The 22436-nt window shown below is 36.1% G+C and overlaps 1 protein-coding gene across 1 annotated transcript in view; it reads right to left on the bottom strand.

Moving 5' to 3' along the window:
- Window positions 1–1062: 1062 nt before the first annotated feature.
- The window catches only part of CEP192 (centrosomal protein 192), a 55322-nt gene continuing 33948 nt past the window's right edge, over window positions 1063–22436 (bottom strand). The window contains exons 30-42 of the mRNA XM_041477597.1: window positions 21405–21514; window positions 20052–20193; window positions 19291–19463; window positions 18859–18982; window positions 16947–17052; window positions 15398–15599; window positions 14019–14098; window positions 13058–13153; window positions 11508–11627; window positions 7639–7760; window positions 6637–6760; window positions 6109–6167; window positions 1063–1490 (exon numbers count right to left, since the gene is read on the bottom strand). Of these exons, the coding sequence (XP_041333531.1) occupies window positions 1352–1490; window positions 6109–6167; window positions 6637–6760; window positions 7639–7760; window positions 11508–11627; window positions 13058–13153; window positions 14019–14098; window positions 15398–15599; window positions 16947–17052; window positions 18859–18982; window positions 19291–19463; window positions 20052–20193; window positions 21405–21514 (1597 nt within the window). The 3' untranslated portion in view covers window positions 1063–1351. The remainder of the gene's footprint in view (window positions 1491–6108; window positions 6168–6636; window positions 6761–7638; window positions 7761–11507; window positions 11628–13057; window positions 13154–14018; window positions 14099–15397; window positions 15600–16946; window positions 17053–18858; window positions 18983–19290; window positions 19464–20051; window positions 20194–21404; window positions 21515–22436) is intronic.

Here is a 22436-nt window from a genome sequence, read left to right on the forward strand (position 1 = left end):
TAACCCTCAGCACCATCCACGGCAAGGAGCAGATCAAGAACAGCCCTGCCTAGGCCAACCTGGGGTGCTGGTGAGCCAGAGGCTGCACATGAGCTGGCAATGTGCACTTGGAGCCCAGAAAGCCAACTATACCCTGGGAACAGGTTGCCCAGAGTAGTGGAAGACGTCCTACCCATGGAAACAAAATTTCAGGTCAGATTGGATTGGGCTCAAACAACCTGATCTAGTTGAAGTTGTTCTGTCCATGGCATGGGTGGTGGACAAGATGACCTTTATAGTTCTCTTCTAACCCAAACTATTCTATGATTCTGACATGGCAACAATGGATAGTGGAATTGTTGTTCAATAACTCCTACAATATAAAAACTTGAGACTACTCAATTAAATCAGAAATAATCCAGTTTATCACAGAAAAAAACCCCAAATTTTGTTAAAAGAATAGACAGTGAACTTTTAGAATTTGCTACCATGTGGAGCTGTGGAAACAGTGTCAAAAGAGTTAAAAAATGTGAACAGGTGAATTCACAAACAGGCCAATAAATGCAAAGACATAGGTGGGATTCTACCTCCCATCCTTGTTCATCTGGTGGCAGATACTGAGGAAATGGAATTGAACCAGTAAGCAGCCAGGCTTAGATCACTTCTCAAAGTAGCATCATCTTTGTGTGACATTCAGAGACAGAACACTGGGTGACATGCATAATTCTGGAGGGATGAAGGCACTACTGGTCACGTTAAAATTTACATTGTTTTCACACTGTTAGAGTTAAAAACAATGCTTATGCCTGCCACTGAACTGTGTAAAAAGGCAGAGGCTGATTGTCAGCTCCCAGCATTACCTCATGGAAATGTGATGTTAACAGGTCAGCTTCTGGACTGCAATGCCTACCCCTGTTCCCTCACAGCCTCGCAAAAATTTAGCATTGTCTAAGAGGAGGCAGCTTAATCTCTTACCTACAGCAAAGAATCCTCTAAAACAGAAATCAGGTAGAATTAACTGTTTACAAATAGATTTTATTTCTGAATTTACAATGTTTAAAATAAAATATATCAGTATCTAGCTATTTCTAATAAATGCAAAAATACAAAACTTCCATTTGCTTTAAAAGTGCAGGAACATAAATTATAAAATGATAACTTTACAACATACAATGTTATTTCTCAATGTTTTTACTATCAAAACAGATTTGTGAAACAAGCACCATCATTTATCTTACAGAAGACTTTTCATCCAAGCAGCATCACAGGGCAAAACAAGTAGGACATTAGTATGGAAATGTAGTAGCAAATCTTTTAATATTTTAAATTATATTAAGTGTTATAAATTCTTATAAACAGTTTAAAAACTGTTCTATTTTTTTGCAATAGCTTTACCATATAGCCGAATATTAATTGGGCCATATTTGCTTGTCATCACAACGAAGACATCTTCAAACATTCCTTCTGCCTTTGGCTTGAACTGGACTGGCACAGCGATGTAATGACAGGACCTAAAAAGGCAATTGTGGGCATAATCATGGTTAATAAACAAGTAAATACTACCTGATAGACAAATTCTTGTCTAGTTTGGATTTTCACCAAAATGGTATACTACATGTGCACCAGATCATCAAGTTCAATTTTATAGATTTGATTATCTATTTTTCTTCTGGAGGACTTTGATCTTCAAGGTAATTTTTTCCTTCTGATATACAAAGTAATACTTTATTGCTGCTAGTTTACCTTGGTAAGCTTTGTCTGCCTCTTGGCAATATTGGCAGTGCATAAACTTTATTTAGAGCAAAATTACTACATTTCTTCCCTTCAAACATCACACAAGTACACTAAAATTTCCAACTCTTTTCTGAAATCCATGCATTTGAAGCTACTAAAGTCTATTACTTCTAATTGCCTCCATATTAAGAAATATTTTGCTGAATTATTGTAAATCAGTACGTCCATCCTCAAACAGCATTTTAGAGATTTTACACTGTTTTTATATAATTCCTCTTCTATTTGGATTACATAAAAACTTACCAAATGTAATGGGTGTCTTTGTTAATTGTCAAAAGCCTAGATTGAATTACTTAAAAATATAAGCTGTGAAAGCAATAGCTGAAAATTCAGAGTGGCAGTCTATTGGATTCCATGGCATCCAATAGAAACATCCAGCACTGAAACAGGTGGCACTAACAGGCACAAACTGAAACAAGGAATTATGAACAGTGTCATAATTAGCATCTAACTTAGTAGAAACAGAAAAGACAGTTTTGTTTGCTTTTACTACACTTTCAATTTTCTTTCCTTAACAGTGTATAGTATTATCCAAAATCTCTGGAATGTGTTTATTTCTCCTACTTTTTCTCACAGCGTTCCTACCTTTTTGTATTCCTTTTCTCTACACTAATTCAAGCTATCATAATCAGTCTGTGATTTTAGCCTTCTACTCTGTCCCTTACCTATATCTGAAAGCATAATACCTGCCCTACACACAATTCTCATTTGCCAGTATCACCCTTTGTGCTGAAGTAACCACGTCAGCACTTTTTTTTCTTTAAACAACATCCTGGTCAATCAAATGAGAGTACACACATTTAGAATAAAGACTGGGATGGTACTGTATTTTTCTATCAGGTGAATACAAAAATAAAGTACTAATTGTACCATAGTGAACTACTATCAACAGTGCACCAAAGGAATACAACCAACTCAGTTGCATATCTCATACTCGACTGCCAAGTGTTGTACAACAAATCTGGCAGTGTCTGTCTTTTTAACAATCTATAATATACAGGCTGAAGATATCTACTCAGCTTAGTTAAAAAAATATCAATTTTTTAAAGTGAGGGACATCAGTACGACTATTTAATCTGTAACATGCATTATGTTAGAAAACATAAATTTTAGTAGGAATAGAGTGTGAGGCTGAATATAACTAGGCCACCTGAGAATTTACAGAGGTAAAAGTAAATTCAGTAGAAAGCCAGAAGAGATGCAGAAATCTGTATCATCTCCAAAATAATATATGTATGCTCCCTAATACATTACATAACACTTACTCAAAAAAGAACAATATGACCACACTCAAACTTACAGTTTATCAAAAACTTAACAGTAAGTTAGGTATTGCTCTTTCAAAAAGATGGCCACATCTGGCTGGCACATTTTAATTTCCAGAATATGTACTATATGACCTCAATGATACTGAAGCAGAGCAGTTTCTTAGCAAAAAATTCCTCTTGATCTCTAAATTCAGGTGGGTGGGTGCTAAACACATTATTGTTCTTCCCTAAAAGCAGACTACATTAAGTAGATACATTATGATACATTCCATAGTCTGTTTTGTAGCAGTCAGTCGATTCTCACAATCGAGATAAGACTCATCACACTTCCTCCCTAACACAAGGGGAAAGAAGCTATTTTCATTTTCTCAGCTACAAGAGTGGAAAGTTCAGACTCCAGATGTAATAGCTCTTTGGGCTACTCCACAACATAAATGTTGTCAGAAATTAAGCAACCTGGAAGATTTTTCTCAAGTACAGTAATCAAAAACTATCATTTCAGGACAAGTAGAATTCTGCTGCAGTTAACTCTTTTTGTCTTAAAAAGCCCTTTTATTTCAAACTTTCCACTATGCCTGCAACTCACTTAGTCTCTGAATAGTAAAGTATGGCCTTTACTTGTTGCACCAGTTTCAAGTGGTATTTCTGAAAAGCCAGGCATCTCTGAAGCCTGCTTCACAGACAAACTAATCCTCTAATCCTCAAAACACAACACTGCATTAAGTTGAAAAAGACGACTATGGGCAGTTAGCCCAGTTTAAACCATAGTAACCAGATGGTTCATCAATGAACCGGGACCACTGACACCCAGAAACAAAAACAATTAGTGAAGGGAACAACTCAACAAACAGCTTTACCTTTTAGTAGTATCTGAAACATATACTACCCTGTAATCAGATGGCTTCTGAAAGCAAAACAGTTGGAACACTTTTGTTTTCAAGCTTTAAGTAGGCATAGCAACCTGGTAGTCCTTCCAGAAACAGAAATTTGCCATTTTTTTAATGCTTAATTCATATGTTTGATTCACTTAAGGTTCAATTGTTAAAAGTAGTCTCCCTGCAGTAAAAGAAATTCTAGTCTGTCAACAAATAGAACTCTTTTGGGTGTAAATTGCAGACAGAAGTCCACAGCAGTGCTATGCACGGATACTTGGGGTGGCATAGCCAATTGAAGAACTGGCAAAACCACTACACTAAATTCTGAAGGACAAGACTCTTGATATTAGATACAAACTTTCATTTTCTTTACCTAGATTTAAAACTTGATTACACAGGATTACTTTTAAATTTGGCCCTCAAAATTAAGAGCATGCAATAGACCATGTTTAGTACATTACACTTTTTTGGCAAAAAACATAAAGGTAGATGGTACTTTCTGCTCTTACACTCTTATTTACAGACTAATATTCCACGTTCCTGCAAAGAATCTTCTCATCCAATTACTTTTGAGCATTACTTCCTTAGATGCCCAAGTTCAGAAGGAAACAGTTACCAGTGGTTTTATTGATATCCTTCTTGATGCTATTCTTGAATAAAAGCCATTTAAAACACTTTTAACACTTTTACAAAAACATCTATCCAAGTCAAGCAAATCTTCTGTGCTTTATGCTCATAAATGGGAGAGCACTATGTTGACTTCAGAGAAATTATTTTTTAAATAGGAAAAAGATAGGAAAAGCTGGTATTTGCAACCAAAGTAAAAACTGCCAAAGTTACTAGGAAAAAAAAAAGTAGACTGACTTTTAAACTTGTTATGTCTACTTTAGATAAATGCAGTAGTAGTAGTTCATAATCTCATGCAGAAAATAAATATAGCAAATAGTTTTTACAGCATTCCTCAAAAATGTTTTTGAAATATCAAAGTGTCTTCAAGTGAAGACTAAATCAAGTCATCCTGTCCTTTGTCTGCTGCTGTACAGCCTCAGACAGATCTAACTAGTTGTCTTTATTTGAATAGATGTTATCCTGGTCACTACCCCCAAAAAACCCCTTCTGTGCCATCTCATGTGAAATATTTAATAAAAAGATGACATTTGAATTGAAGCACTAACACAAGCCTAAGAGGAGTTACAACACTTGGCACTGAAAAGCAGCCTAAAGAATACCTTGAATACCTCTGGCTAACACCACTACAGCCTGTCTCTGTGATAAATGTGGAGCAGATTAGGAGGCAGAATATCTAACTCCATTTGCTCACAATTTCTGCTCTCTATAGGCTTAGTTTCCTGTGTTTAAAATGGGAACCTGTTTAAACACTGAGAATGTATGCTGTACCACTTCTAATGAAACAATAATTTCAGGAAGCATTTCTGCTTCCTGACAATCCCACTGTTGCAGATGAGCATGTGAGATGCTGTACTTCTTGAAGAGATGACTAATACTACTGTCACATACTTGTTGTAATGAACTCCACAGATGACTGGGTTTATTTTCAGAGATTGCTATCACTAACTCAAAAATTTCTTTTATTCAGGTAAAATGCTGAAGTAGTTAGTATGACCAGACAATTCCAGTGGCTGCTGAAACCTTGTGCTTGCAGAGAATCTTTGATGCAGCTCTGCAGGTTTGTCAAATTAGAAGCATGATGAAGGCAATTTGCTTGGTCTGTTGTGCAGAAAGTATAAATGGAAGGAATGACTTGATTGTGCACAGCATGCCAAATGGTTACATGAAGCATTAGGCTTAACATTAAAAGCAGCAGCACTGTTAGAAACAATTTGCAGGGAAGCAATTGGCAGATGCAGAAATAACTGTGTGGGCTCATTCTGTTTCGAACAGAGATTAGAGAGTACAGTTTAACAAAAAAAAAAAAAAAAAAAAAAAAAAAAAAAACCAAAAAAAAAAAAAAAAAAAAAAAAAAAAAAAACCAAAAAAAACAACAAACCACCCAACCAAAAAAGCCTCACCTTCCCCCACCACACCACACAAAACCAGTAACCATACACAAAAGCATCCAGAATATTTATATGTACATTTCAGCACTGTACATATATAGAAAACATTTATCTTACTGAATTACTTGGTTAATGTTTTTGTTAGGAGAAAATGTTAGCATATGAATTACTCACCTCAGACAGTATTTCAAGTGCTTGATGTAGAAAGGCTCCCTGGGTTTTACAAATTTCAGCTGTAATTTAATATAAAATGCTTAGAAGTGCACTATATTTAAGTCCATCATATTCAATTTATGGCTTGTGTAAGATAAATCAGGTCACTTACAAATACAGCCTTACACAGACCCAGGGTTTAAAAATACAGAATGCCCACATTTGTGAACAGTAAAGAAAAAAAACTTACTTCAATATTTTGAATGAATTAAAAAAATTAAAATCAGTAAATCAGAATAATAACAAAACCATGCAAACTATGTTCTACCATACTTTCCTATTAATATATTACAAATACACTCAGTTATTCAGTCAGACAAAACAGAAAAATTACACATCAATAATCTTCAAATACTGATTTTTGGAACTAGCAAACTAAGACATGTACTATTGCAATCTTTGTCAAGAGTAAAAAAGAAAAAACCAGTGCAGCTGAGCAATTGAAAGGAGTTACAAGTATGCATTTAAGATGAAGTCTGTCAGACTTACCATGTGTGTTACACGGGAGTTGTTCCTCAAGTGGACCTTTAATGTGCATGTTTCCCCAGCTCTGGTTAGAGGAAAAACGTAGACATCTTCTGGTGCATATACCCCTTGAACGACCTCTTTTTGTCTGATTTGAAAAAGACATTAACATTTCTGACCTGTATGATCAGTGTATATTGATTGCATACTTGAAGTAACAGGAGTATTTTCTGAGAATAAGTCAGGAATGATGGAAAGATCCAGAAAACATCAACTCTCTCACCTTAAGTTTTGTATGCAAGATATTTTAGCCAGACAGAATAACTAAAGCATCATTGTGGCACAAATATACAGGAATTTACTTATATGCACTTTCCAGTCTGAATTTTTCCCCCATATGCTTTACCAGAGACCTAGAGTCCTATCAAAGATTGCAGGTTTGAGAAAACATTTTACTCTTCTGCCATATTCACATCATCCCATTGTAAAAAAACTGACAATTAACTTAAGACTGAACAGCAAGGTTAAGATATGCAGTACTGTGGTTTTCTCAGAATTGACTTCATAGTGAACTGGGGTGTCCAAAAGGCAAATATACAAAAAGCATACACAAAATTCTACTGCCAAGACCAGTTCATTTACCACAGCATATCATAGTTAGACAACTTAGAAACTCAACTGAAAAGAAAAGGCATGGAAATTGAACTACACAAAGACACTAAGAGGTTTTGGCAAGTCTGTTTCTCAAAGCTGCTTACTCTAACATAGAATCACAGGATCACTCAGGTCAGAAGATACTCATATGGTCTCCAGCTCAACCTCTTGCTCCAGTCAGGGTCAAATGGGAGGTCAGAGCAAGCTGACCAGTTAAATCCCACAAATATTTGAGGACAGAGACTGCACAGACTCCCTGTGAAGCCTGTTTCACATACAGATGTTCCAGTAGTATAAAAGGTTTTGGTTGTGGAGTTGGGTTCTACTCCCTCACCCTTTTGCCCAGCCATAGATACACTCTTCCATACATACCTTATTCTTTTTGGTTGTACTTCAGAGTAAGCTTTCCCTTCTGGTGTAACTGGAAGCTCAGTTTTTTTAAGGGCACTTGGAGAAGATTTCACAACTGGTGTTTCATTTTCTGCTTTAGTACTCTATTGGCAAAACCAGAGAAGACTGTAAACTCCAAGTTCAAAAGTACTTAAGTATCCAGGAATGTAAATAATTCCCCTTACCCAATCCATGACTTTTTATTTAAAGAATAATCTTTTTATAGAAGAATATTCTTTTTATGTAAAGAATAATCTTTCAGGAGCATGAGTCTGGATCATTGAGATGGAAGCAATTAGTTAGGAGGACTATGTCAGCAGGCTTCTGTGCTTTACAAGTACTTATTTATTACTAGACATTTCACAACAAACTAGGAGTGCAGGTGGAATATCAAAAAGGCTGCAAGCAACCAAGATTTTACTAAAAGCCAAATAACCCCTCACTTCCTCTGCAGATATTATGCCCATATGCCTCAAGAACAACCAATGTGGCTAAACAACTGCTCAGAAAGAAGGAAGACATAAGTCAGCATTATAATCTGAATTCTCAAAATAGCAAAGAGCTTGGTAATAATTTTGTACTATGAATAATGTATCTTTCTCAAAGAAAGGCCTCTCCAGAGAGGCAGAAGCAGATAATGCACAATATGGTATTTTCTGCATTCAGAAATTAAGCCAAAATATTTACCATCACCAAGACCCCCATTCAAGGTATTCTAACACAAGGCGACCAGATCACCCAATGGGAATAATTGGACAAATAATCAATTTCAAATTCTGTCTTGCTTAGTGAATCCTGACAGATATTCTTTGGAGTCCCCTTGGGTCATAACATCTTCAACAAAGTTAAAGAACCAAAAGAACCTCCTACACTTATGGTTGTACAACATTATGTCAATTTTTGAAATGGTGCTGACGTTTTAGACAAGCAGTTGATTCCCTGACGCAGGAAAGATGAAAAAAATAGATTCATCTTCAATAGAGCTGCTATGACAAACTTGTCTTTTAGACATTCATTTCTTCTATTGAAAGAGCTGCTAATCAGTCTGTCAGAAATAGCAGCAGCCATAAAGAAATCTTAATCTTATTTTAAAGAATATATTTTTCAGTTGCAAATAACCCATGAACCCTAACAGAACCTAATAAAGACAAGAAGGGATTTGCCCACGTGTCTTGTTTCAAGACCTTTCATTTTTCCACATAGTGAAAAACAATGGGCATCATGCCTCTGTTATCATTCAAATTCTAATTTATCAAAAGGCAATTTGACTGCATGAGCATAAGGTACATTATGGAAAATGGTCAGAAGTTACCCCAGTCTTTATAAGGACATCTTGTACTGCTTGCTTTACCACAACCTGTACTGACTTCTACTGTTTCAATTGAGAGCAGTACATTAACACTCCAAATGGTTACAGTTGAGTGCTGCAGTTCCAAAGACATCTCAGGAACATAGAAATTTGTATAGCTTGAAAATTTGAATTATTTTACTCACAGAATTTAAAAAGGTTTTCTCTCACTTTTGAGATACACAAAGATGATGAAGCTTTGTGCTGTTGATACTTTCAAACATATTTAATGTTACTTATGTACGTTACTTAATTTTTTAAAGTACATAAACCATGTAAATTAAAAAATTGGCATGCATTCAACATTTGTAGTATCTTCAAAAAATAGCAGGGGTTCTTTATAAAGACCTCAACTTTCTACATGCTAAAGGAGCAGTCAGGACTTTGATTGCTGTCTCAGCCTTGTGGCAGGTGCTTGCTAGTTCACCCAGAAGGGAGCAATAGTTGGACCCAAATATCAGTCCAAGACTCCTGTGCACAACACTCATTTTCAGCTCAATGATCTTCAAAGAGCCCCCAGCAGCAGGAACAAATGTTCTTCAGGGAAAAAAAAACCCCTAAGTTTGAATGACCAGCACTGAGAGGCTGGGGCTGCGGAGCACACAGAGAATCCCTCCTTCCTCTGTCTCTCAGACTGGTTTTGGAGACATGATGATCTGAACTCCTGACTACAGTTTCCAGTGATGAGGACTGCAAACACATGTAGAGCATAATCAAAATTACAGTCAATTAATTTGTTAGGAAAAAGGTTAAAGTGGTATGTGCCACTGATTTTCCTAACTTAATGTTGTTCTTTTAGTTCCTTCCTGAGCTCTTTCAAATTTTTCATTTCTTCTGAAGTGTGCTATAATAAACATCACTCAGTCACTCTGAATGACAGTCAGTCACTCTTCCCACTTCATTCTATCAAAAGACACATTAACCACAGCTGTAGCCCCCTGCCTCAGCAAAACCACCAGATTCCAAGTCCTTTTCAAAGTTTTAGTAACACTACCTAAACTCTTGATCCCGAGAAGACAATAGATTATGATTCACTTGTCTTGCCTTCTCAGCTAAAAGCTGAAACACTCTAAATGTTCTGTGTTGATCCCTCTTCTGAACAGATGTATGGTTCCCTACCTAGTTAATAAATACAGTACTTCCTTTTCAAATCTTTCTGAAAACGATCGTGACATGCATTTCAAGTATTTTCTACAACTTTTTTCTCATATGCAGAGATGCTATCAAGATCTAATTGTTAACAGCTCTGAAAAAAAATCAACAAATCTGACACAGTAGTTCAAAAACATTAATATTAAGTCATGCTGCTCAAAGATTTACTCAACTCTGACAACTAGTCACGTTTTAAGAAGAGACTTCTTTAAAACTCTAGAGGTCTGTTAAAGAATTAATCTCCACATTTCAACTAGCTTTAAAAAGACAAATGATTTAGATGCTTTCCTCATTTTCAGGTGAAAATTATGACCAAAGAATTTGTAAAAGCTTAATAAAAAACCCTCTAAAACCAAACATTATATAGAACAAAAATCAGAAGTTGTTTAAAGCTTTTTACAAGTACTCTTTCAACACAATTAATTTGGAAAGAACAAGGAATCTACAAAACAAATGTAAGGTACCTCGGCAAGAAGGTACATGCTTCTTACTACTGAAGCATGCTTAATACTCCAAAGAAAGATCCCAAATCTTTGAGTGGACTTCTTAGAAAAATCAAGTCAAACCTTCTAAAGAGGACAGCAAAGCATACATAGCAATCATGCCATACTGACTGTACAAAGCTCTTCACATTCAGCTTATTTAACTAATCATTATAATTAATTTTTCCTTATGGTAATAAATCCTCTGTCCTATGTAAATTTCTCTTGTATTGATGGGATAAAAAGCAAGGTAAGGAGAGAGAGCACAGAAAACCAATTCCAACTCCCAACCCACTTCTTCCTAGCCTTACCATAAAGTTGGAGCTGAGGAACAACAGGGGAGCAAAGGGGAGCTCAAAGCCAACTGCTCCTATGTATAAATTTCACAATTATCCCCACCTACATTGTTACTCTGATAAAATACTGAAGCAAGTTTTATTAGGGACACAAATACCCATCTCCAAGATGCATATTCGAATATTCCAAAACTGCACTGAGTTATGTATTATAGCAAAGGTCAGTTACTTCACTACTTATTTATAAAAATAAAACCGACAAGCAAAAAAACAAACAAAACTGACAGAAATATATTTTTCTACAGAAACAATTCCCTTAGAATGTAAATTTGCCTCTACTCTCTTTGACCTAAATGAAGTTTTATATCATAAATGGCAAAAGATAATGCATTATCACATAAGGAAGAGAAACATAAGAAAAAAAAGGTACAATTTAACCCAGCAAAAATACTAGCAGGGTTGAGGTTTTTTCCAGAATATTCCAATGTATATATGAAGGAGTAGTGTATAGTAAAATCAAGGTGTTATCAAAAATTTATGCTCTAACAGTGTTTATAGCTTTTATATACTCACATTTCCAGAAAGCTGAAATTTTAATTTGTGTTTCCTACTTGGATTTCCAGCTGAGCAATACTCAAGGTCCCAAAACTGGGAGTAATCTCCTTTATCTCTAGGTGAAAAAATTACAGCAACCTACATAAAAAAAGAAAGGGAACATTTTGCAGAACACTAATTATCTTCAGAATCTTCACATCTTCACAATTTTACCTGTACAAAGTTATGGTTCAGCCAGCACAAAATTTACACTACAGAACACACATGGCACACACAGGTGATCTTGCAGAAAACTATACAACTAGCTAGTCCTCCTCTGCCAGCAAGAGTTAAAAAATGGATGAAACTGAGTTCAGATAATCTGCTTTAAGCAAAGCCAGCAAGTGCTGGCACAACTACTTCTGTAAAATGGAGAGAAAGGGGACCAGGAAGGGAAATACATGCACCTGAAAAAACTTCCTTCATCTGGCAACTAAGCTGTGAACAACTCAACTCCTCCAGCTCCAAATCTGTAAGTACGCTGCGCTACAACTATTAGAAAGCCTAAAATTTAAACCAAGTAGTAACCTTTGAATTTAATCGTCCTTAAAGGTCACCTATGTAAAAAAGGCTTGTCTCCATATAGTGCTGTACCAGGTTAATTCAAGAATCAACTTCAGAACTGAGGTTGAGGGAAGAAGAGAAAGAGAGCAGCTGATTAGAATAGATCACTACAACTACATCTAATTAGCATAATATCTACTGCAAAAAAACAGCCAGTCATGATAGCACTGCACCTTATCAGCTCCAGCCTGGCATGCCAATGATGTAAATGTTATTCAAATAGGCCTGAACTAGGATTGCTAAGCCAAATACAATTGTTTCAATTCAAATAATGGCTTGCGATATTATGAAATTACTATGAAACTGGACAGGAATAGGTTTTTTATTCTTGTAAATAGATTACAAATTGCATCTCTATGGAAATAATGTCATAGTTATCCATAACAATGAAAAGATAGGTGTTAATGAAGATGAAAAGATAAAACTGAAGTAGCATTGTGAGAGAAGATGAGGGAGGAAAGCCCCTTACAAACCCATTCAGTCTCTCCGTGGATGTGCTTTATAATTGTGGTTATGAAACCCTCTACTGGCGGGAGATAGAATTGCAAGTCAAATGAAACCAACTTCAGGAACAGACAGCTGTTCCTGAACAAGTATAGCAAGAATGCTTCAAGGAAGGGAATCAGGTGCTTACACCAGTTTCTTAAGAACCCAGGATTATTTGCCATTTCTTCTGGAATTTTACAAAACATTTCAATTAATTTTCTCTTCTAAAATAATTTGTCCTTAAAAACCCCCAAACAGTAACATACACACCACCACTTGGAAATCAAACTACTTTGATTGCATGAATTCTTAGAATCAACTCTGCTGAATTAAGCTGATACAGAATATCTGACACACTCCAGAACCCAGTCCTGAAAGGCCAACATTTTATCATTATCAAATGAAATTTATTTCTCATTTAAGATCTTATTTTGCAATTAAGATACACTAATATGCCTGAAATACTTATAAATGTTTACCTTCTCTTGTCCGTGACCTTCGAGAGTACCAGAAACACGGGAAAATCCGAAAGCAGAGTAAGGAACCCTATAAACAGTGCCACTTCCATCCACACCCTGCAAATCAATTTATGAGTCAGATTCGAAGGGAAAGGAAAAAATAGCCTGAAACCACACAATACACCCACACACACACCCCCCTTGCAGAAGACTGAGGAAAATACACCCAATTAAGGTACTTTTAAGTAAAGAACTGAAACTGACTCCATAAAAGCAAATTAATAAAGACTGAAATTACTAAATCCAGTCACCACTACTACTGACTTACAGTTCAGAAGTGGTGCACTGGCTGGAACATGACATACTCAGTCCCATGGGTACTGGTAAGAGTGCTACATAATAGTTTTTGACCATTTCACAGCAACAGAGCATAATAATATAATAATAGAGCATAAAATCAAAAATCATCACAGCATTTCAGACTATCAAAAAATAGGGAAGCATTTACAAATACCAACAGCGAGCCATAGGCAACAGCACTGTAATTAAAATAACCTTCACTTAACTCAAATTTCTACAGAGATACCACGTACAGTGCAGTTTCAGCAGCACAAGTCTGGAACAAGACAAGTCTGGCATTCTGCAGCCAAAAAGAGACACCTATCTTTCATTTATGCTTGATCACTTAATGCAGTCTGATGATGACACTGTATGAGCACAAGCAAACTCTGTAAAGCAGTAAGTAAAGCAGAAACTGTACCACAGAGCACTGATTGATTCATAGTCAGGGAGCACATCAGGGATGAAAAAAAGGAGCAAAACGTTTCCCTGATATGGACAGAGGAAAAAAACCTTTGTAACTGAGGTCATGCTCAAATATATATTCTTCCTTGAGAGGCAGCAGGGAGAGAGAGTGCAGCAGGAAAAGTTAAAATAAAACCCAGGGATTTGCATAAAACTCCTAATGCAAGCATTCACTCACTTTAATATAGGGTGGTGCAAAAGATGACAATTTCCACTTCAGATTTTCATTCCCTTTATTCTCAATTTCCAGGTAATTCTCTAAAAGAGAAATATCAGACCAGTATACTAAACATCTTTGTTCAAGTATCCCTGGTTTTGTAAAGAGTTAAGCAGAAACTGTGTTTCTAGATGAACACAAGTTTAGTGGAAACAGTTTTCATTACAACAAATCTCAAGGGCAGACCTAAACAAAGCACACTGTCATAACATTTGTAAAAGCTTATATACAAGAAATTTAGACTCCACCAAAAAATCCAACTCCTTCTCAAGATATTATTTGATCCTTCAGAGACAAAACAGAGTATTTCCAGTCTGGGACCAAATAACCTTGTATCAAATAATGTGTTTTGTTACTCAACATGCATATAAATACATGTCTCTTAGCAAGAATCAATAGGACAAGATCATCTCAGTCTAGAATAGCACTTCAAAAAGTTCAGCTGCAGACATAAATTATATAGGAAATATGTAAACACCAAAGTATTATATTACAATCCTTTCATAATTTTAGCAAACCCCCCCTCCCCCCCCAGATATAATTGATAAATTAAGTCTTGAAAGTCCTAAAGTCTGTAGGGAAAAAAAATAGTGACAATGGGTCATTAAAAAAACCTTCATTACCTAAAGAAGTAAGTACTACAAAAAACCCTGGTATCTAGATAACAGAATGACAGTTCCATAGAGTTACTTGGAAAATTTTAAGCATTATTGGAACTAAAAGTACATTCCAAGCATTTCAGACTCCATTATCTACCCATCCTCCTCAATCACTGTGTACCAAGACAAGGACAGCCAGCCTTACAGCTGACACTCCTACTGTCTTTAGGAAGAGCATTTATTTCCCTGCTAAACACAGACAGATTGGTCTCATCTCTTATGGGCATAAATGCAGACAAGAACAGATCTACTGCAAAGGTGCCTGGAGCCAGAAGAGTTTCAAGTAGACACAGCAACCTTCTAACACTCTCTTTTCCCAGGCACAGTGTAGCTGCATTCATCATAGTGGCAACTGATTTGCCTGTATGCAAACATAACTGTGGAAAAAAAAAGGTGTGACTACACTGTATAAGGAGAACTAGGGGAAAAAAAAAACCAAAAAAAACACGAAAAACCCACCCCAAAAAACAAAACAACAAAAACAACAGCAACAAAAAAAACCAAACAAAAACCCCCAGAAAAGCAAACTAAAGGTAGAAGTGGGGAACTGGTCATTCACACTAGACCAAGAGAACAAAACCTAAGTCAAGGCACTAAAATTCCCAAACATGCAATATAGTACACAAAGCCTCTGAACACAAGATACTACAGATGCTATATTTAATAACTGATTTCTCTTACCTGAGCTTTGACCAGGTCTTGTTTTAGGAAAAACAATGTTTCTGTTCTTTATGTCCATTTCTGTTAGAGGGAACCTGGGGAGAGCCTTTGGTGCATCAACAGTGGGATTTTCAGACTGAGTAATTATGTCACATCTTCTACAGGGAAAGTCTGATCCAGACACGCTCTGTGTGACAGCCTCTTGAATAAGCACTTTTATAAACTTTTGCATAATGTGGACAAAAGCAAAGTTTTAAACAGTGAATACTGATATATCAACAAGTCAAACTATTTAGCTTACACACAAGAGCTTATGTTCAACTTTACATTTCAACAAAGGAAAGCTCTCATACATGACATAACCAGATCTTCTCCGACCTCAAAAGTTTAAAGATTCTAGGACAAGTTTAATTTAGGAGAAAAGGAACATTCACTGAAAATTTGCTATCTAGGCATTTTAATTCAACAGGAATAATAATTTCAACTAGTTTAACTGACAATTCCTACAACATTCTCTGTTGCAGATAATAGAAACTGAGCTGCCTCATTCTGAAGGAGCTTTGTGTTCCCTTTTTGCTACATAATTAGAAATTTTAAGTTTCAATTAATGCTAGTAAAATTTTAGCGTACATTTTGCTGATTTGGAGAGGTAGCAAATAAATGACAAAAGCATTATTAACTACCAGATTTCTTATAATTTGATTGGTTTTGTTACATTCTCTACACTTGCCCTAGTAGATTCCTTAAATCTTTTTCTCATATTGTAGAACATAACATCGTTAACTACATGCAGTTATCATCTCCTTCTCAATAACTTCCCTGTTTATTTGGGTTTTTTGAAGGCAGTTTCCAATTCTGTATCATACCTCACACTTCCCTCCACACAAAAGGAAAGTAGATACAGTTTTATCCTTTCAGTGTCTATTTCTCTCGTTGCATTATTACAAATAACCCAAAACATACACCAACTGTAAAAATAAGAAAAAAAGTCTCCTTCTTTAGGAGAGATTACCAAAGACTCCTTCTGCTCTTACACAGAAAAAAGCAAAACTGTTGGCTTCATAAATTTCATTTCTATGCCTCAAATTTTATCAGGGAAACGTCTTGGATTAAAATCTGTGCAGAGGCAGAACCTGTTCTAGACATTCTTTATCATAGACCTGTCATCCAGAAGGCCAAGTTTACCTTAAGGGAGCCCAAAAGGAACTATGGTGACTTGTCCAATACCCTCTTTTACCTTCTTTTATTTTACAATATGATACAAACTACTTTTATGTGTGCACATCTACATATATATATTAAGTGTTTTAGAAAATGATGCATAAGGCAGTGGTGGGTGCAATTTCGTTGGAAATTCAGTTAGTGTTCAAATCATAGTAATTCTTCAGAGATGAATGAACCAAAATCAGTTTACAAAATGGCATCTTGACTACTTTTCTTTATGAGAACTTTACAAATTAAAAAGAATAATGGAAGTTGACAGAGCTTCTGACTCAAATCTACAAGGTTTTAGCAACTTTATTAGAACTGACAAAAAGTTGCAATCTGAAGTCTCAAGTAAACCACGTACCTTTAGTCCATTATCACAATGGATATAGATTAGGCCACCCCAAGGAATTAATGTGGGCCTTGTGGCAAGTGATGGATTAGGACTCACCAGAATTACTGTACTGCCCCTAAAAAAAACCAGCAAAAAAAGCCCAATCAATCAACTAGCACGATTTTCATACTAGAATCAGTATCTACCACATTGTCACTAGCCCACCCAAAAAAAAAGGTGCACTTTTAAGATAGCAGATAAGTGAAGATGCTCTACAGATAGTTAAATTTAAGGTATTCAGATATGCAATATATTATGCTTTAATAGCCATGATCCCAGGATCTTCTTTCACCATCACCGAGAAATCAGATCACCTCTTTTCATGGCCTAACTCAGTTCAAGAATTCTGCAGGCTCCAGCCCTCACAGTGCAGAGTATAAAATATTCTGGCTGGCTCCTATTCTGACAGGTTGACTGCCCTTGGCACTGTGAGGAGATGGTCATGAAAAATAGAAAACTGGGCAAGTGTAGCTTGCTGTGCTTATGTCAGCTGCTCCCACGGGTCTGCTTCCTACTTGCAGATCTCTGTTCTTGATCCAAACTACTTACTTGGACCCAAAGTACGAGGATTCTGCCCACTCTTTTCCAGTGAACACATTTTTAAATTCTACACTGAAAGAAAATTGCTTGCAGAAGGCCTTCAATATCCTGTTTTTAAGAAATCATCCAGACAATCTTGAATTTGGGGTATGAGACACTCAGTATGTCCTTACTTTCACAGCTACTGGAAAGTCGTTCATTGTTACTGCTTTTTTTTACAGTTACAATTTTTCTCGGCACTGACTGAATCTGCAATGAGTGGCAGATATCCTAGCCCTTCCATGGAACTCTATTTTGCTATCACTAGTGATGAAAGTTTCCCAGAAATTTGCATCTACATGAATATGGAATTAAGTGTTTAAAATGCAATCAGAGAGGCAGAACTGAAGAGAAAGTATGTTTGGGTAAACATCTTCAAAGTTAAAGCAACTATTGAAATGCAATTCTGAAAGCAAAACTTATTTTTTGGTGGGACACATTTTTTTGTAAGATGAGAATAGTTTAATAACAGAGTCTTAAAGCTGTTCTGAACTGAACCTTAAAAAACACCAGAAATTTAGAAGGGAAAGTTGAGCAGACCTTTCAAGCATAAATTTTGGAAGTCTTTGCTGCCACATGTGAGAAGTCTCATATACATATACAATGATATTATGACTACCTTTCCAAAAAGACCCTAATTAAGGCATGGGCAAGCTGACACTGGCTTGTTATTATTTTCATACCTACAGATACTGAGAAACCAAAGGTTAAATGGCAAAACCCAGTTTTCTCAAAATAAATAGAAATAAAAAAAAAGAATCCCAAAATCAAGTTGTGAGAAATATCAGCACATTTGCTAAAGAGAATGCTAAGTCCCCAGAGGAGAAGGCTTCTATAAGAACTGTTATTTTGGGGATTGTTTCTTGGTTGTGAAGGGAGGAAGAGTTTTTTGTTTTTAAATGCACAGCTAAATTTTAAATAAAAAACTACTGTGAAAATAGATTTTTAAAGCTTCAGTTTCACTGGCCATTCAGCTCCTTGAAAACTATGCAATAATAATAGTACTTCCAGGCACAGAAAGCTCCTGGCATTGAGGTAATTATACTCATGACAGAAGAACATTCCCATAATACACAACTGTAAAAGGATACGGTCCTAAAAAAAGCTAGATTTGCATGTTAGTTGACAAAAAGTCCACACCCTGGAGGTAAAATAGTTTCAGGGTGCAATCTAAGCAAACTAAAGTAAATTCCTAAAAACCAACTAAAATTCCTAAACTAGTTACACACTTAAACTAAAAATAAATTCCTCCAAAACCTCACCACACTTTCACACATGAAGGAACTTATGGAAATATACTTACCCTGGTTCAATATCACCATGTTGAGGGGTTATGGTAAGGCAGTGAGCTGGCCATGAAAGTTCAAATGTCAACATTCGATTGGAATTGTTGAGAATTTGTACACGTCTAGTATCTGCTGTTTCACCTGTAACACACAAAAAAAACCCAGCTAACACCTACAAAAATTCACAAAAATGCCCAAGATACAGAGATGCACCAATGAAAATAAAGTATTTTCTGCCCTAATTTTGCCTTCACATTACTTTAAAACCTTCATGGGTATGCAGTGCATTCTCTATGTATACACAGAGCACATAACCTCTGATGATTTATCCAAAACTGTGCTCAAATCAAATCTGCATAAAGATTACTGGCCAATCCACACTTACAAACATTTCATGCAGTTATCTTAATACTTAAGTGGCCATTTCATTAACTTCAAAAAATACTTACCAATAGAAGGAGATGTCAAAGTCAAATACTCAGGTGTAACAGCCCAAGTCTGTTGAGCATCTGATTTGTTCTGAGGGAGATCATTAGTTTTTGCAGATAAAGAAGAACCCTGAGGTCCTCTAACAGGAAGAACGTCCAAAGTTGCACCAGTATGTCTGACAAAGTTCTCCAACCTGAAAATAAGACTGCATTAAGCAAAAGCAGTAAAAAAATACCTCAAGAGTAATTATAACAGCCTACTCTTAGTATTTCTCAAAATTTTATTACTCAAGTACAATACTTTTTACATGGGCCCTCAATTTAATTCAATTCTCCATTAAGTATAAAACAATCCAGCAGCTATATCAGGACACAGCTTTTTCACAGTATGTTCGGAAGTGGAAGGTACCATTTAGAATGAGAGGAACTAAAATCAACAATTATCTTCAGAAGACAATAACATAAAATAATTTGAAAACATACACAGAGAAAACAAGTACTGCACAGAGAAATAAGGCAATGCAAGTTGAGTTTCACAGCATGCTGTACAACACATTCTGGAGATCAGGAGGGACCTGTGGAGATCATCCAGTCCAACACCCCTGCACAAAGGAGGCTCAGTTACAGCGGGGAGTTCACAGCATTGCCCAGCCATGTTTTTAATTTCTTCAGAGATGAAAACTTCACAGCCACTCTGGGCAACCTGCTCCAATACCTAACCACCCTCACAAGAAAAAAATACATAAGTACATACATGTAATTACTAATTATGGTCCCAGTACCTGTCCAGTTCCAGTTGGGGTCCAGAAGACTGCTGAAAGCCATCCTGATCACAAGTGGAATATCCAACCACAGAAAGGAGAACCTTTTGCATATTTGCATAGAAAAGATGGATATCATTTGTCTGTCGTGGGACATCACATACTAAAAATGAGAGTAATAGAGCAACTCTAGTAAGAAAAATTCTATAATACTCAGAAATTACACCACAGAGATTTAAGACATAATCATAGTTAATAATCCATCAGCTAAGACATCCTAGATCATTCCAAAACTACTTCCTGCAAGTTTAGTTTTCAGGTGTAGTTCAACACTAACATCAAATACAATACATAAATCCCAATACACACCAATTTAAAACTTTTTAAGACATAATAAATATGACATATAAAAAATAAATATAAAAATATTATCATATAGTTTCCACCTTTACACAAATGCTATATACTAATTTGATTCTATGGCAAATTAGAGTTAGCTTTTACTTTTTTCTCCAACACCGGCTTTACAATTTGAAAGGATACTCCAGAATCCAAGTATCTAATGTTCACTAGAATTTCATCTCAACTAAGATGAATGACAAAAAGAATCTTTACTTTGCCAATTGAAGACAACATACAATTCATAGGGAAAGAAAGAGACCATATTTATTCAGGTGTAGTAGCCTTAGGACAGTAAGACATATATATTCACATAATACCCTATGTGAATATAACTAGCTCAAGAATACGGTTTGACAGTAAATTTATTCATGACACATATGGGACTGAACAGTTGTGGGGTGCTTTAAGAAACCCTTTACAATATAGTGTATTCTTATTAATGCATTTCTTACTAACAAGCAGAATAAAAAGCTATCAAATTTAGGAAGGAAAAGAAATATATATTTTGGTGTCAGCCAAGTTGCCTTCCTCTCAATTTTCAAATATATCTTTGTACAACAAACTGAATCTTTCCCAATAGTTAATAAGGCAAATACTTTTCAAATAAACTCAGCATTTTTAATGCTATAATATTTACAGACTGGGGGTTCATGTTGCTAGGAGAAAAGTACAGAAAATCATTTAAATAAATAGATACTAAATGAAAAAAGACACATTCTGTTGTGATGGGTTGACCCTGGCTGGATGCCAGGTGCCCACCAAAGCCATTCTATCACACTACTCCTCACCTGGACTGGGGAAAGAAAATACAACTTTGCCCAGTACAACTGTCCAAATTCCGAATTTTTCTTCTACATTTATTTTTTAAAATAGTGAAAAAATAGTGAAAAAGTAACTAGGATTCAAGCCAAAAGCACATTTGCCACATGGAAACAAGTATTATATTTTTCTTCTAAGAATTCATAGTCTTACCTTCTGTCACAAGCTGCTCCCCTTGAAATGCTTCATCAAATACAGCATTTCTCACTAAGCTGCTTTCTGGGATTATGCGTTTTTCTACCCCAGGTTTATACATCACAGCTCTGTTACAGGTAAACAGGAGTCATTAAATTAAACAAAGTACTAGAAACAACAAATTGAAAAGATTGATACAAATTGTAAGAATCCAGCATAATTTTCACTTCATCATTTCTTGACTACACCAAGCTCAAATCTGGGAGCATCCATTTACAACTGAAGTCTTTTCACAGTCTTAAATGGTTAAAGAAATACCTGCTCTATTGCTGCAGAATAAAAGGAAACACTGAAATAATGGTCACCATATGTTTGTCTTTCCATACTTGTTTTCTGCTGTCAGTCACACCTACCTAGATTTTTGATAAGTACATCAGGCATCTGAGTGATGTTTCAATCACCACAGGAAGCAGGAGAATGCTATTTTGGTTACAAGTGGAAGTTTTTTGAGAGGAAAAATTGACTAGTCAATGTCAGAGTGGCAGCAGGTGCCAGCCAACAGCAGGAACACAGAGCCAAGGAGCATGACTGCCAACACAATAGAAAAGACTGGGAGGCACAGGGATATAAATAGTCCTGGGAAAAATGGGAAGCTACAGGTCAGCAAGAGGAAATCTGGCACTCAGATAAGGTCAGGGCCATGGAGGAGGAAAGAATACCTGAGCACTAACTCTGAGGTCTAAGCTACTTACTGGGCTGCTGACTATAAATTCTGGAGTAAGGAACTTGGGGCACAAGCTGGCAGATGAGGCATTTCACATTCCTGCCCCTAAGTCCCAAATCATGCTAGCGCACAATTACAGAATGGGGTTGGACTGGCTTACAGAACTCAGTCATAGCAAGACATACACATCTCTTTCAAGTTATCGAGGGAGATTTCAGAAAAACTCCCACCAAGAAACAACCAGTTAGACCACTACTTTCAAGAACAATATGCCAGCCTGCTGACTAATAAAATTAACAAGTCATTTTGCATACATAACATCCAGA

The sequence above is a fragment of the Pyrgilauda ruficollis genome, unplaced genomic scaffold (genome assembly GCF_017590135.1).
Source record: "Pyrgilauda ruficollis isolate IOZ18807 unplaced genomic scaffold, ASM1759013v1 scaffold41, whole genome shotgun sequence".
In the NCBI taxonomy this organism is placed as follows: domain Eukaryota; kingdom Metazoa; phylum Chordata; class Aves; order Passeriformes; family Passeridae; genus Pyrgilauda; species Pyrgilauda ruficollis.